Genomic DNA, 13,654 nt, shown 5'->3' with positions numbered 1-13,654 from the left:
CAAATTTAGTTTTGTAAAATGCAAACAATTATTCAAGAGTTGCATAAAATTAAAAATTAAAAAGTTCAAAAGCATAGTAACTATAAAGATTTGAGGTTAATATTATAATGGTTATTTTTAGGGAAGGAAGTAAAAGATATTTAGTGTATATTAAATATAAAATATTTCTTGTTACTTAAATAAAACACAAACATATCATAATGTATATTGAACTTTGTATATATAATCTGTAAATTATTATAATACTAATATATTGACAAATACAGAAAAATTGTGACATTTTCTTTACAATAAGAAATGAAAATATTTATGTTTCTAAAAAGTACCATAAATATATTTAGGATACAAATAATATACATTATATTATTATTATTATCAGAAAAAAAACTTATTATTAATAGTTTAATGGTGTGGTGTAGTAAAGGATTTTGCAAGGCCACCTACCCTAGGTAGGCAACATTTGCCTACCATCCTAAGTTTGTTCAATTTGTTTTACCTCTAACAACGCTAAATTTAATGAAAAAATTTTGTTTAAAGCCAATTTAATTAATTAGTTAATTTTTTTATTTAACTATGACAAGTATAATATTATATATGAAAAGAATTATCCTAGATTACGAGCGATTCAGAAGTAACCAACCCTAGGACTATAATTGAGAAGAGTATATTAAGCTAAACATTATTTATGACTACACTTGTTTTATGAATTAATCTTAATAATAAATAATTTATGAATAAATCTTAATAATAAAGATTAACTAATTAATTTTTGTAATAAATATCTATGAATTAATCTTAATAATAAATATTTATGAATTAATCTTGATAATTATAATGATTCAGCTGATTTCTTGTGAGCTAATTCTTTAATAACACAATTGAAGTCAAAGTATTTGAGAAGTTGTTGATCCATATTTATATGTATTAATGTATTATAGGTGTGTTTGTTCTTTATTGATTTCAATGAAGTAATAACATCAGTCAATACAGACATGGAGGAATGTTCAATATGACAATGGGTAGCTGAAATGCACAATGACATTTTTATTATTTTTTCAAGTTCTTTAAAAAAGTTTTTAAATGGTCGTTGACTTATAAAAATACTGATTTCTCTGATAGAAGTGAGGTCTGTTTTAGTTTGATTCAAAATGCTTCTCAATTCATTACATTCGGTAGAAATATGGTATGATATATCCAAGAATATATTTTGTAAATTTTCAAGTTCATGGTATAATTGAGCATCTGTTATTGTAGAGATGCTATCTAAAAAGTTAAATTTTGATGATAAATCACAATAAATTTCTTTTCTATATTCTAATTCAGTTTGAATCTTGTCTATCATGAAAAAGTAAGTATTAATTTTAAATTTATCGTCTTCGTCTATATCATCAACAGGAAATCTCATTTGTGGTTGCTCTAAACGATTCTTATTATTAAAATGTAGAATATTAGACTTTTTTAATGCACGAGTCTTATAATTTATAAACTTTTCATTGGTTCGAAATTCATTTAAATAGTTTATTAATGATTGGTAAATCAAAAAAATCTCATGGAAATTAATTTGAACAGATACATTTTTATGTAAATTCTCTTCAAGTTCTGTAATTTGTCCAACAATGTCTTCCCAAAACATTGTTATGAAACAGGTTTCCAATCGTTTTACCTTCTTTAAAAGTAAATAAGCTTTAACACTCATTTTTCTTGGAAAACTCATACTTTCAGATATATGAAACAATGCATATACTATCATTGACCAATTTTTGTTGAGACGCCGATATATTTTGTTTTTTGATGAAAATTTTGTATAAGGCAAATTGTTTAACAAAAATTCAACATCATCCCACCGATGTTGAAAAAATAAAAAAAAGTAAAATAGTTCATCAATTGCTGTAAAAAAATTATCACCTTCATAGCAAGAAGATGCTGCTTTAATCACAACTAAACTTAGAGAATCCGATGAACATGGCATAATTTCAGCTAATTTGTTTATTGATTTTAGGCAAGACTTTAAGCTTGTTCTGTATGCAGGAATGTTACTATCCATATTATATGAAACCCCCATAAAACCTTGGCGGTTTAAATCATATTTATCTAATGTCTCATGAAGTATCCAGCGACACGGTAGTGTCGCGAGCTAAGTAAAAAAAAAAGGAAGGCGAAGCACTCGACCGTGTATATATACAGAAACCTAAACATTCCCATTTAATACGTGTTAATATTTTGGTATTCTTTATTAAAGGCTGTAGGTCTAATAAATGAACCAAATAGTTAGAATGAGGTATCAATCGATCGAGAAAATCATAGGCTACGTGCTTTTATAATTTCAATAGAATCGGTTGAATAGTATTTTAGTTATGATCAAAAAACTGTGGATATTTAAGTGATCATTTTATATTACTTTCGCCGCCGGCTGCCGTATTAAACGCGTCATGTGGACGGAGACGGGTGAGGGGATTCTTGCGACGGCGGCGTGTGTCTCCCACTACTATTGCTTCCCACCACCGCTAGACACATACAACTACACACGGACATAGTTCACTATCGCTTATCGGTATCGGTGCATTCTGTTTTCGTAATTTCGTTCTTTCGTCTCGCGTCCTGTGTACGAGCTTGTTGTCTGCGTTATTGTTTCTTATTCAATCCACGTGGTATCACCTAACCTAACGTTATCGATTGTCCGTCATTCAATCATTGTCCATTAAATTTGTATATAATATATTGTATTAGTATATATATATATATATATATATATATATATATATATTATTGTTGTATGGTTTGAGCATTTTATTATTAAATAATAAAAAGTCATTAAATGGTAACTAAACTCCAAAAGGCGCGAGCTATGCGGAAAAAAAAATATCAGGAGTCTACTCAATGTAAAAACGTGGTTGAAAGTTATCAGGAGTCATCTTTACAGTGCAGTATTAACACGGTACAGGAAGTACCACTAAAAAGAAAGCCAAAATCGAAACAGTTATTTCCATTTTATTTAAATATTGAAAAATTTACTAATAGATTAATTGGTAAATTAAAAATGCCTCTGGTTAAAGGTAGGTGTACTGCAGATAGAGTATTAAAATGGGTGCTGATGTATAGGAAACAAAATGTACTTTTGTACAGAAATACATTTAAACATCTTAAAACAATTATTAATAAGAAAATTAATCATTCTGTGGTACTACCAAATGATGATAAATTAGATTACCCATTGCTAAGATTTATTTTAGGTGAATCTCGTCACTCTAAATACACGGAACCTTTCTATTGTAATACCATATTACCTTCCACGTTTAATAAAACATTAGAAGTTAATGACGAAGGTAAAATTATGAATTTATTTCAGCCTATTAATATTAATACGCCAGATGTAGCATGGTACTGTAATGATATTTTATGTAACATTAATTGTAAATATTCTATTCCAAGAGTATTGAAAATAATAAAATACTTATTAAGTTCAGAATTAAATAACTTTCCAGACAAAATTAAAAACATCGATTTTTGTAACAGCGAATCTAGAAATATCTTTAAGTTAGGCCATACTTCGGCTTGTTACGTTGAGAACTACTGTTCTTCCATTTTATTATTTTTAACAAATCTTGCTCATCATTTTCCAAGTATTCAGGAATTAGTTTCATGTTTATACAAAATTCGGAGGGTTCAAATGAAAATCAATCAAATTGATTGGGCTATTCATAATATTAATATAAATATGTTACTTGAAATGGAACAATTATCAAAGAAGCCAGGGAAAAGCTTTGATTTAGGTTCATTTAATTTTGCCAATGAGGATGATATCATTGCAACTTATTCTCATTCATTCAATCGATTTAATAAAAGAGTTATGGATATACCAATAAATATATGTTTATCATGTCATAAATTGTGTTATAAAAATAATGTTACAAATATTAATAACATTAGAAATCCTATTAGTAATGAACACTGGGAAAAACTCAGTGAATTCGTTGAAACTAACAATTTACCCAGTGATTTTATTTGTTTGTATTGTATTAAAATATTTCGTTCAAATGCATTACCTCCTTCTTGCATACTTAATAATTTATATTCTCCAGTTACACCTCAGGTACTTTTATGCTTAAACGATTTTGAAAGAATACTTATACAGCGAGCCAAAACATTTCAAGTTGTTGTTAAAATGAGTTCTGTGGCCGGTCGTAAACAACCTAAAAATGTTATGAATCAAAAAGTGATAGGAAGAGCATTCCATTTACCTCTGCCATTAGAGGAAACGTTAAAAAAATTACCAATTCCTAACCAAGCTATAATTGAACATGAATTATATATTCTTGTTCGTAGCATTCCAACGAAAAACAAAAAAATATGGCAAAGTTTAGTTAACATTCAACAAGTGTATAATGCGTTGTTATGGTTAAAGGGTAATAATATTTTGTACAAAGATATATTTATTCCACACTATAACAATTTTGAAAATGATATATTGACTATGAAAACTGAATATTTATTATCAGATTTAACTACTGATGAAGATGAAATATTAAATACCACTGATAATGACAACAATATTAATATTAACGCTGAGGGCCTACATAAAAATGCTCAGACACGAGAAAATGAAAATACTGGCAAACAAAGGGACATTAGTGAGATACAAGCTATGCTAACTCAAGCAGACCCGAGTGATGAGTACTACGAACAATACACTATACATACACTTAATGAACCTCGTAAGAATGCTAAAGCTACTGATCTTTATCAAATGCTAAAAGTAGATGCACAGTCAATTGACCAACGAGATTTACAATTAGATTTAAAGTGTTTTCCTGTATTGTTTCCTTTTGGAAATGATGGTCAATATTCTGACCGATTGGTTTCACTTATGCCTTCTGAATTTATCAAATCCCGATTGTTGTCAATGAATCCTATTTTTAGAACTAACATACAATACTTATTTTTCTTGTTACATGACTCTAATATTAGAGCGTTAAAGGCTGGTATTTATCACAAACTAAATACCAAGAAATCTTCAGAAAAATTAACTTCTTTAGAATGTTTAGAGTTACTTAAAAATGAAGAGTTGGAAGGCAATTTAACCACTATATTCGCTAGATTGAGAAACACAAGTCAATACTGGTTAGGTCCACGGTCAGATATAGAAACTATGATAACTTGGTATGGACCAGTGACATTTTTTTTAACATTAAGTCCTGCCGAGTACAATTGGGATAGGCTAGAATCGTTCTTAAGGCAAGTAAATAGTACAACTGCAGACGGCAAATCACTATCAGCACTCATAGCACTTGATCCCATTTCCACATCACGTTTCATTAATAATGAATTTAAAGGTATACTAGATTTTCTTACATCTGATGATGCACCATTGGGCGTAATCACACATTACGTATGGCGGCGAGAATATCAAACCAGAGGACTACAACATTTCCATACACTTATTTGGATAGAAGGAGCTCCAGTGTTGGGAGTTTCAACAAATGACGAAGTAGCTGATTTTATTGCAAAAAAAATAACGTGTGCAAAACCTGATAAAAATTTATTTCCAATACTTTCAAAACGTGTAGATTCATATCAAACACACAAGCATAACAGTTATTGCATGCGCAAGAAAAATACATCGAAAGGTATAGTTCAATGTTGTAGATTTGGATTTCCTAGGTCTATTACAAATCAGTTTACAATCCGTGATGTTGCTACATCTATTGCTGGACGAAGAAATCTAAAATCGAAAAGTAGACTTTATGATATACCACGATCAGAAGAAGAAGCAAATATAAATGATTATAATCCTGCTATTCTATTAGCGTGGGAAGGAAATATGGACATTCAATTCATTGGTGAAAAGTCATGTGCCCTTAGTTCTTACATAACAAAATATCAGACTAAACCTGAAAAATCTAATGTTTCACAAACGTTTGATGTTATAAACAGTACTAAATCTTTAAATACTAAATTATGGAATGTAGCCTTACGCTCACTCAGTAACAGAGAATGTGGAGTTCTAGAAGCAAGTGACACGTTGCTAGGTATACCTTTGTATGGAACTGATAAAAATACAACGATCAAATGGCTGGATGTAAAAATAATAAGAAACAGAAGACTAAAATCAAAAACAGAAATAGAAAATTTGGATAACCAGTCAACTGATTTATACTATCCTTCAATGATTGATATTCATTACCCTAATAGACCCACTGAAATGGAAAATACTAATCTATTTGATTTTGCTAGTAAATACGACATTGTGAAAAAAAAACCACATTTGACAGAACTTGAATGTTATGAGTATCCCGGTTATGGGTTTATCAAAAAACGACCACGGTCACATTTAATTAAACATCCTATTTATAACTGGAAATTAGAACCAGAAAAGTACTTTCATTCTTTATTGATGTTATTTAAACCATGGAGAGAAGAAAGCGAATTACTTGGTGTAAGCAACACATATTTTGAGGCATTTATGTTATGTAAAAATACAGTAGAATCAGCAATAGATTATCATAAGCACCTTCAATATCTTATCACATCTAAAGATGATATTAATAAGATTATTGAAGAATTGCAAAATAACCAAAATTCACATACTGCAAACGAAACAAACGATGAGTTACAAATTAATGAATTAGAAGAAGCTATGGAAGAGCTACAAAATAATGCAAATAATGAAGAAAATGTAGAAACTTTAGTAGAAAATTTAAACGTTGATCAAAAACGAGTATTTGATTTTATTAAGGGTGAAATAGCAATTGAAAATAAACCAATACGACACTTTGTTTCCGGTGTAGGGGGTACAGGGAAATCATATTTGATTAAAACTATTAAGGCTTATGTAACAAACCAATTAAATCGAAATGTAGCTATAACAGCTCCAACAGGAATAGCTGCATATAATATACAAGGTATGACTATTCACCGTTTATTGCAGTTACCGGTAGAACATGGGCACACTCCACCATACAGACCCTTATCAAATGATTCTCTTAAATTAATTCGTGAGAAAATGAAAAATGTAATTTTAGTTATAATTGACGAGATAAGTATGGTATCTAATGTGACATTGATTTATATACATTTAAGACTATGTGAAATTTATGATACTGGTAACAGTGATGATGGTTGGTTTGGGAAAATCAATATCTTAGTTTTCGGAGATCTTCTTCAATTACCACCAGTAAATGAACAATCACCATTTCTACCATTAAATGCAAAAAATAGTAATAAGTATCTACATGCATTAGGTACTATAAATTTGTGGGAAAAATTGTTTACTTACGATGAATTAACCGAAAACATGAGACAAAAGAGTGATCCTGAATATGCAAATATACTGGAAAGAATTAGAATTAACACAGTAACAGGATCTGACATTCAAGCTATAAATAAACAAAAAATTAGTTTTAAAATCAAAGAAAAACCTTCAGACATAATAAGACAATTGTACGAAACTATAATGAAGCTACCAGATTCTACATTAGTTCTACTTCCTACAAGAGAACATTGCTCATTTTTAAATAATGGAATATTATCTTTATTACCTTCAGATAACATTAGTTTGGAATCAATTGATTCTGTTGATTGTAAACAATCAACTAAAACAAAAGCTATAAAAAAACTGTCGAAACTTGATGATGATAGTTCGCGGACAGCTGGTCTTCAAAAATATTTAAATGTGAAGTTAAACAGTAAAATTATGTTACAAAGAAATATTGATGTATCAAATGGTTTGGTTAACGGTGCTATAGGAACAGTTAAAAATATAATAAATGGAATTGATGGCAAGCCTCAACAAATTCAAGTGATCTTTAACGAAAAAATGCATAATCTTGAACGTGTTACAGGCAAGTTTGAGCTTTTTCATGGAGCATTCGTATTCAGAAAACAATTTCCCATAACTGTCGCTTATGGAATTACTATACACAAAAGTCAAGGTATGTCGTTGGAAAATTGTATTGTAGATGTTGGTAACTCAATATTTTCTTGTGGTCAAACATATGTAGCTTTATCTAGAGTAAATAGTCAAAAAGGATTGCATTTAATTAATTTTGACCCAAGTAACATAAAAGCGCAGATAGCAGCTATTAAGGAATATAACAGATTAAGGGCCAAATGTAGACCTGACTTGAATAAGATACCACTCAAACATAACAAAAATATACATGTAAAAGATATAATATGGAAAGAAGCATCAAATGTTCAGGTTCATGACATTCAAACATTCCAACACCAGCCTATTAGCGACTTAAGTATCCCAGGGTTTTCAAATTTGGATGCGGTTTCTTGTTATGCAAATGCATCTTTGCAAGTAATTTTCAATTGTACTCGCATACTAAATATCTTAATTAATTCTTTAGAAGACACTGTACTAAAAAAACTTGCATACTCATACACATCACAAGTATGTCAACTAAGTGCATTTAGTATAAGAAATCAGATTGGTCATCCTTACGTTAACATAGAACAGCAAGATGCTGCTGAATTTATTAGTGCACTCATATCTTTATATGAACCCTTACACAATTCTTTGCTTCATCAACTTCAGACGATATTAAAATGCTCTAGGTGTAAAAAGAGTAGAGTACATATTTCAAATAATTATATAATTCAACTTAATGTACCAAATGATACAAAAACTGTCACAATGCATTCTATGTTGAATGACATGTCTAAAGAAGTTACAATAGAAAATATAACTTGTAGTGCTTGTAATACTACTTCAAACCATACACAGACTACAAACATACTCAATACTCATGAATATTTGTTCTTTCAAATTCAACTTTGGAGTAATGTAAACACAAAAATTACAAACTTGCAAATAAATTCATTACCAACCACAACACTTACAGTGGATAGTAAATGTTACACTTTAAACTCGGTCATTTGCCATCATGGTCAATCTATGACTGAAGCCCATTATACAGCAATAATAAAACATCAGAATAAATGGGTAAGATGTAACGATACATCTGTACAGTTTGAACGGTGGCCTCGTGGTGCAAAAGATGTTTACATCATAATAATGGAAAAAAAATAAAAAATATATTGAACCTAATAAAAACTAATGATATCCCAACAAAAACACTCCGTCAACTCCGTGTAAAAAACGCTAAGTAAAAAAAAAAAAAATATAAATGCCATAAAATGTGTGATATAAGGTAGAAATCTAAGTAAATGGTCTAATGAATAAAATGTATGTATAAATAATTAATTCAAATTTAATAAAAATTGGTTATTTATATTAATTTATAATATGAATTATTTTAACTCAAATTGATCCAATTTTGGTTTACTTGGCCGGAAGATTCAGTCTAAAAAATGTATAGCCAAGTACTAATAGTTTATGTAATAAATAATGAAAGCACCATTACAATAAATAAATTGTTTCCGGCTAAGTAAACCAAAATTGGATCAATTTGAGTTAAAATAATTCATATTATAAATTAATATAAATAACCAATTTTTATTAAATTTGAATTAATTATTTATACATACATTTTATTCATTAGACCATTTACTTAGATTTCTACCTTATATCACACATTTTATGGCATTTATATTTTTTTTTTTTTTACTTAGCGTTTTTTACACGGAGTTGACGGAGTGTTTTTGTTGGGATATTCATTAACTGTAAAGCATCGTCTCCTTTTTTATTTATAATATCCAGAAAACGCTTCTTTGGTATACCATCATCATCTACATACCGAACATAAATGGCTGATTGATCAGTGTCTGGCACAGAGTCAATAGTTATTGAAAAATACATGACATCTTTAAGTTCATTTTTAATTTGAGTCATAACATTGTTTGCTATTAAAGAAATTAATTCTTCATAAATTTCAATTGTTAGATTAGGTGTAGGAAATAAACCATTAGTATCAAGAAAGTTAGTTTTATCTAGACGATACTTGTGTTCTGTAGTGACATATTCAATTGTAATAATATCATCATTGATGTTGGTAGACTGTAAAATATCAACTACTCCACCAAAGAGTTTTTCCCAATATTCATTTTTCAATCTAATTAGATTATTTTTATCATTGGTTTTCTTTTTTCTATGTTTTTGATCCATTGCGAGCAAATTTTTTGAAAACAGTCTATAATTTTTCAACAATATATAATTGTAAGAATTTTGTTTTCATAACGGTAAGAATAGCATTTCTTGATTTTTTTATTATGTTTTTACAACTCCTTTATTGTTAAAACAAATTGAAAAAATCTATTATTATGATACCGTGATTCGTGTAATGAACTCAATGAATCATCTACACTCGATGAGATTGGCTGGAACAGTTCTATAAAAAAAAAAAATTAATATATTATTTTAGTGCTTAATCAATTTTTATAACATAATATTCAAAAGTTTGAACCAAAAATGTGCAAAAATTATTTTCTAAACAAATGCTAAATATTAGAATTTAGAGTACTTTTGAAGTTTGTTAGAAAAAAAAAAATGCTCACATAAAACATATACCATACATTTAAAATTTGTTATATTATACTTGTGGGAAACAATATGAAACACTATAAAAACCACATTGATAATAGGGTATCCAGACAATTTACCCCCCATTTTTAAAAAAAAAGTTTATTATTGAATAATATAATATAATTTTCTCCTTATTTATGGAATGTACATAATTCTACAAAGAAAAACATAGGTAGAACAAATAATATAAGTGAAGGTTTCAATAATAAATTTAAAACTTTGGTAAGAACTCGGCATCCAAATACTTGGATGTTCATTGAAGCACTACAAGTCAAATTCAATGGCAATTAATAAATTATTAAAAATTAAAACAGGTACGGTTTTTTTTTACAAAAATAAATAAATATGAAAAACGATCAAAAAATATGTGCTTAAATATAAAAAAAGAATCAGAAATTAAATGTTTTTTACAAAATATATCATTTTTATGTCGACATTTTTAGACTATTATACTTATATAATTTTTTTTACGTTTTAGTATACAATTTTTATTATATTTATGAAAAAAAAATGAAATTTTTAACCTATTTTACATTTTTACTACTTATATACAAATTGTTTGTTTTATTATACTTATGAAAAAATAATATTTTATTAAAAAAAAAATAATTTTTTATTAAATAATAAATAATATTATATTATTCAATAATAAACTTTAAAAAAAAAAAATGGGGGAAAATGTCCTACTACGCCAAAAACAGTCGGGGGGAAAATGTCCGAGGGGAAATTGTCCGCCATTCTGATAATAGATACAGTTACTATTTGATCTCAACATGGCTTTTTAGCAAAAAAAAATAACCATTGAATGTTCTTTTAAGTGATTGGTACAAAATATTTCGAACACAGGATTATTTAATATAGTATAGGTACACACAATTTGTAATTACACCTCCATGTTAAGATAACAAACTTTGAATTGTTGAATTTATTATTTAAAATTTTCCTAACATAAAACATTACAACTCATGCTACAATCAGGTATACATAGTGGCACCAAATGAAATTAAAACTGATAGTTCAAATAGTTTGATTTACCTAGCCACCCCTTCAAACAAGATTAAGTTACTAATTATTATGCATAAATAATCAATGTAATGAGATTCGTGTTTTAAATTAAGTGATAGCATTAAGACTAGAAAACATTTTCTATTATTTTACCTGCCCATCTACCCAATTTCAAGGCAGGAAACTTAGTTGATTAAACTAAAATATGTAAATTTAGATCAGTATCATTTTTTTTTTTCAAAATGCATGTAAAATTATGAAATGTACTCATAATTTATTTGTTAATAATTTTCTAATAATAAAAAGCATATAATTTTTTTTATCAATATAGTAATATTTTCTCTAGTTATAACACTTTACTTTTATGTCAAATTGTTGACAAAGACTGCATTTTTATTTCACTAAAAAGATCATTACTTCAATTCATATATTTCAAATTTAAAAATAGTGACGTTTATGTATCTTTTTATGTTTAATGTTTGTTTAAACTAAAACTTATCTAAGTTAGTTCAAATTTCAAATGTGCATTAAATAGGTTAAAAGATTTTAAATTTAACAATTTTGCTATATATTTTAGTATTTATGATTTAATAATCTTAAGCTTTTGAGAATTTGTTATTTTAGTGGTATAGGCTATGTACTTATGTACAGTTAATCAGCAATTATGTTGTATGTAAGTACAGTTAGCTCTTCCCGGCACAGAGTGATAATTAATTGATACCTTATTATATTTGGTGGCAATAAAAAATTAAAAGTATATGATACTATTTTTAAGTCATTTAAAATGATCGAGTTGAAATAAAGCAGTATCAAGATCAACTAATGGTAAAAATACTGAAACATAAAATTTTTCTTCTGTAATATCCAATTTCCTGTCACCATCAACATTACTAAATAGTTTTTTAGAGTAAATTTTTCGTTTATTTTCGTTCCGAAATTGTATTTCCCATTTTAGACACATATTTTTTGCTGATTCTACGAGTTCTTTATAAGTATGTCTCAAATTTTTGATTGAATTAATACCAATTTGCAAAAACTCACTGGCTTGATGGATACTGCCATAATGGTTTGTGAGCACTGTAACATCTTGGATACCATAAATAATGGTTTCAAAATATTTTCTCAAATAATTATAAGCAAAACAAACTCAAAAGATTGCATTCTTCTTATAACAGATTTTGCTCTATTTAATTCATCACTTTTTTTGCTGGTTAATGAAATATTTGTCAAAGATTTCAACAAATTAACAAAATTTTCTTTTAATGCATATACAGATGAATGTTTAGATTCCCATCTTGTATTACACACTTTTTCAAAACTTTTTTTTGTATTTGATTTGCTATATCATTGCCAAATGCTAATGATGCTCATCAAGGTACACTTTGGCTGAAAAACAAATATATATTTTGGACCATATAGTTAGACTATAATAAATTATTACTGATTCTGCTTTAAATGGTAACATGTTTTGTTGCAACAGAACATAATATTTATTTTATTATAGACACCCTTTATTATCTATATTAGTTTTTAATTTTCTATGTAATAATTTTAAGTATTTTTCAATTATTGAGGGTCCCGATGGGGCACTCGAATATTTTTACTAGGGGTTGTGGCGGTGCACACTTTGCACCCGCGGTAGTTGCGGCACTGGTTGTGGCAATTATAGAAAATATTTATCCGAAAATGAAAAAATAACAATATCTTATACAATATCTATCTAAAATAGAATTAGGACAAAAATATTATGTTCGGGGTTCTAAAAAGAAATTTATTAACAATTACAGATCTAACAATGTTACGCTTAAGGTGAAAAATGGACATTAATGAATGGGAATTGGTATGACAAACTTTACCTTCTTTTATAAATAATTGATAAAGGTACTTTTCCTTTAAAAGTTTTTTACAAAATATTTTGCCACAGTGTTGGTGATATTTATCCTAATGCTGTTATAGCATTAAGGATTATGCTAACATTATCAGTTACAACAGCAACAGCTGAAATATCATTTTTAAAACTTAAGTTGGTTAAACATTTGCTTAAGAACAACTCTAAATCAAGAGAAAATTATAGATTTAGTTATAATATCTATAGAGCATAAAATAGTAAACGAATTGGACTTGGATGATGTTATTGACACATTTGCTTATGTTAAATCAAGA

General features: G+C 27.9%; 2 protein-coding genes across 3 annotated transcripts in view; both read right to left on the bottom strand.

The window, feature by feature from the left end:
* The window catches only part of LOC149061589 (zinc finger MYM-type protein 1-like), a 72,065-nt gene extending 59,413 nt beyond the window's left edge, over positions 1-12,652 (bottom strand). The window contains exon 1 of one of the 2 annotated variants that reach the window (XM_089218239.1): positions 12,283-12,652. In XM_089218239.1, coding sequence (XP_089074365.1) covers positions 12,283-12,452 — 170 coding nt within the window. In that variant the 5' untranslated portion in view covers positions 12,453-12,652. Of the gene's footprint in view, positions 1-12,256 lie in introns of both variants that reach the window. The other variant, XM_089218240.1, reaches the window with a different exon arrangement.
* Positions 151-13,654, bottom strand: part of LOC107164619 (uncharacterized) — a 34,159-nt gene continuing 20,655 nt past the window's right edge. Inside the window, exons 2-3 of the mRNA XM_089218241.1 lie at positions 9,617-10,292; positions 151-2,110 (exon numbers count right to left, since the gene is read on the bottom strand). Of these exons, the coding sequence (XP_089074367.1) occupies positions 830-2,110; positions 9,617-10,069 (1,734 nt within the window). The 5' untranslated portion in view covers positions 10,070-10,292 and the 3' untranslated portion in view covers positions 151-829. The remainder of the gene's footprint in view (positions 2,111-9,616; positions 10,293-13,654) is intronic.

This window comes from Diuraphis noxia, unplaced genomic scaffold (genome assembly GCF_037042655.1).
Source record: "Diuraphis noxia isolate RWA-SAM2 unplaced genomic scaffold, SU_Dnox_SAM2 contig0001, whole genome shotgun sequence".
Taxonomy (NCBI): domain Eukaryota; kingdom Metazoa; phylum Arthropoda; class Insecta; order Hemiptera; family Aphididae; genus Diuraphis; species Diuraphis noxia.
This window is presented reverse-complemented; position numbering and strand designations above follow the sequence as displayed.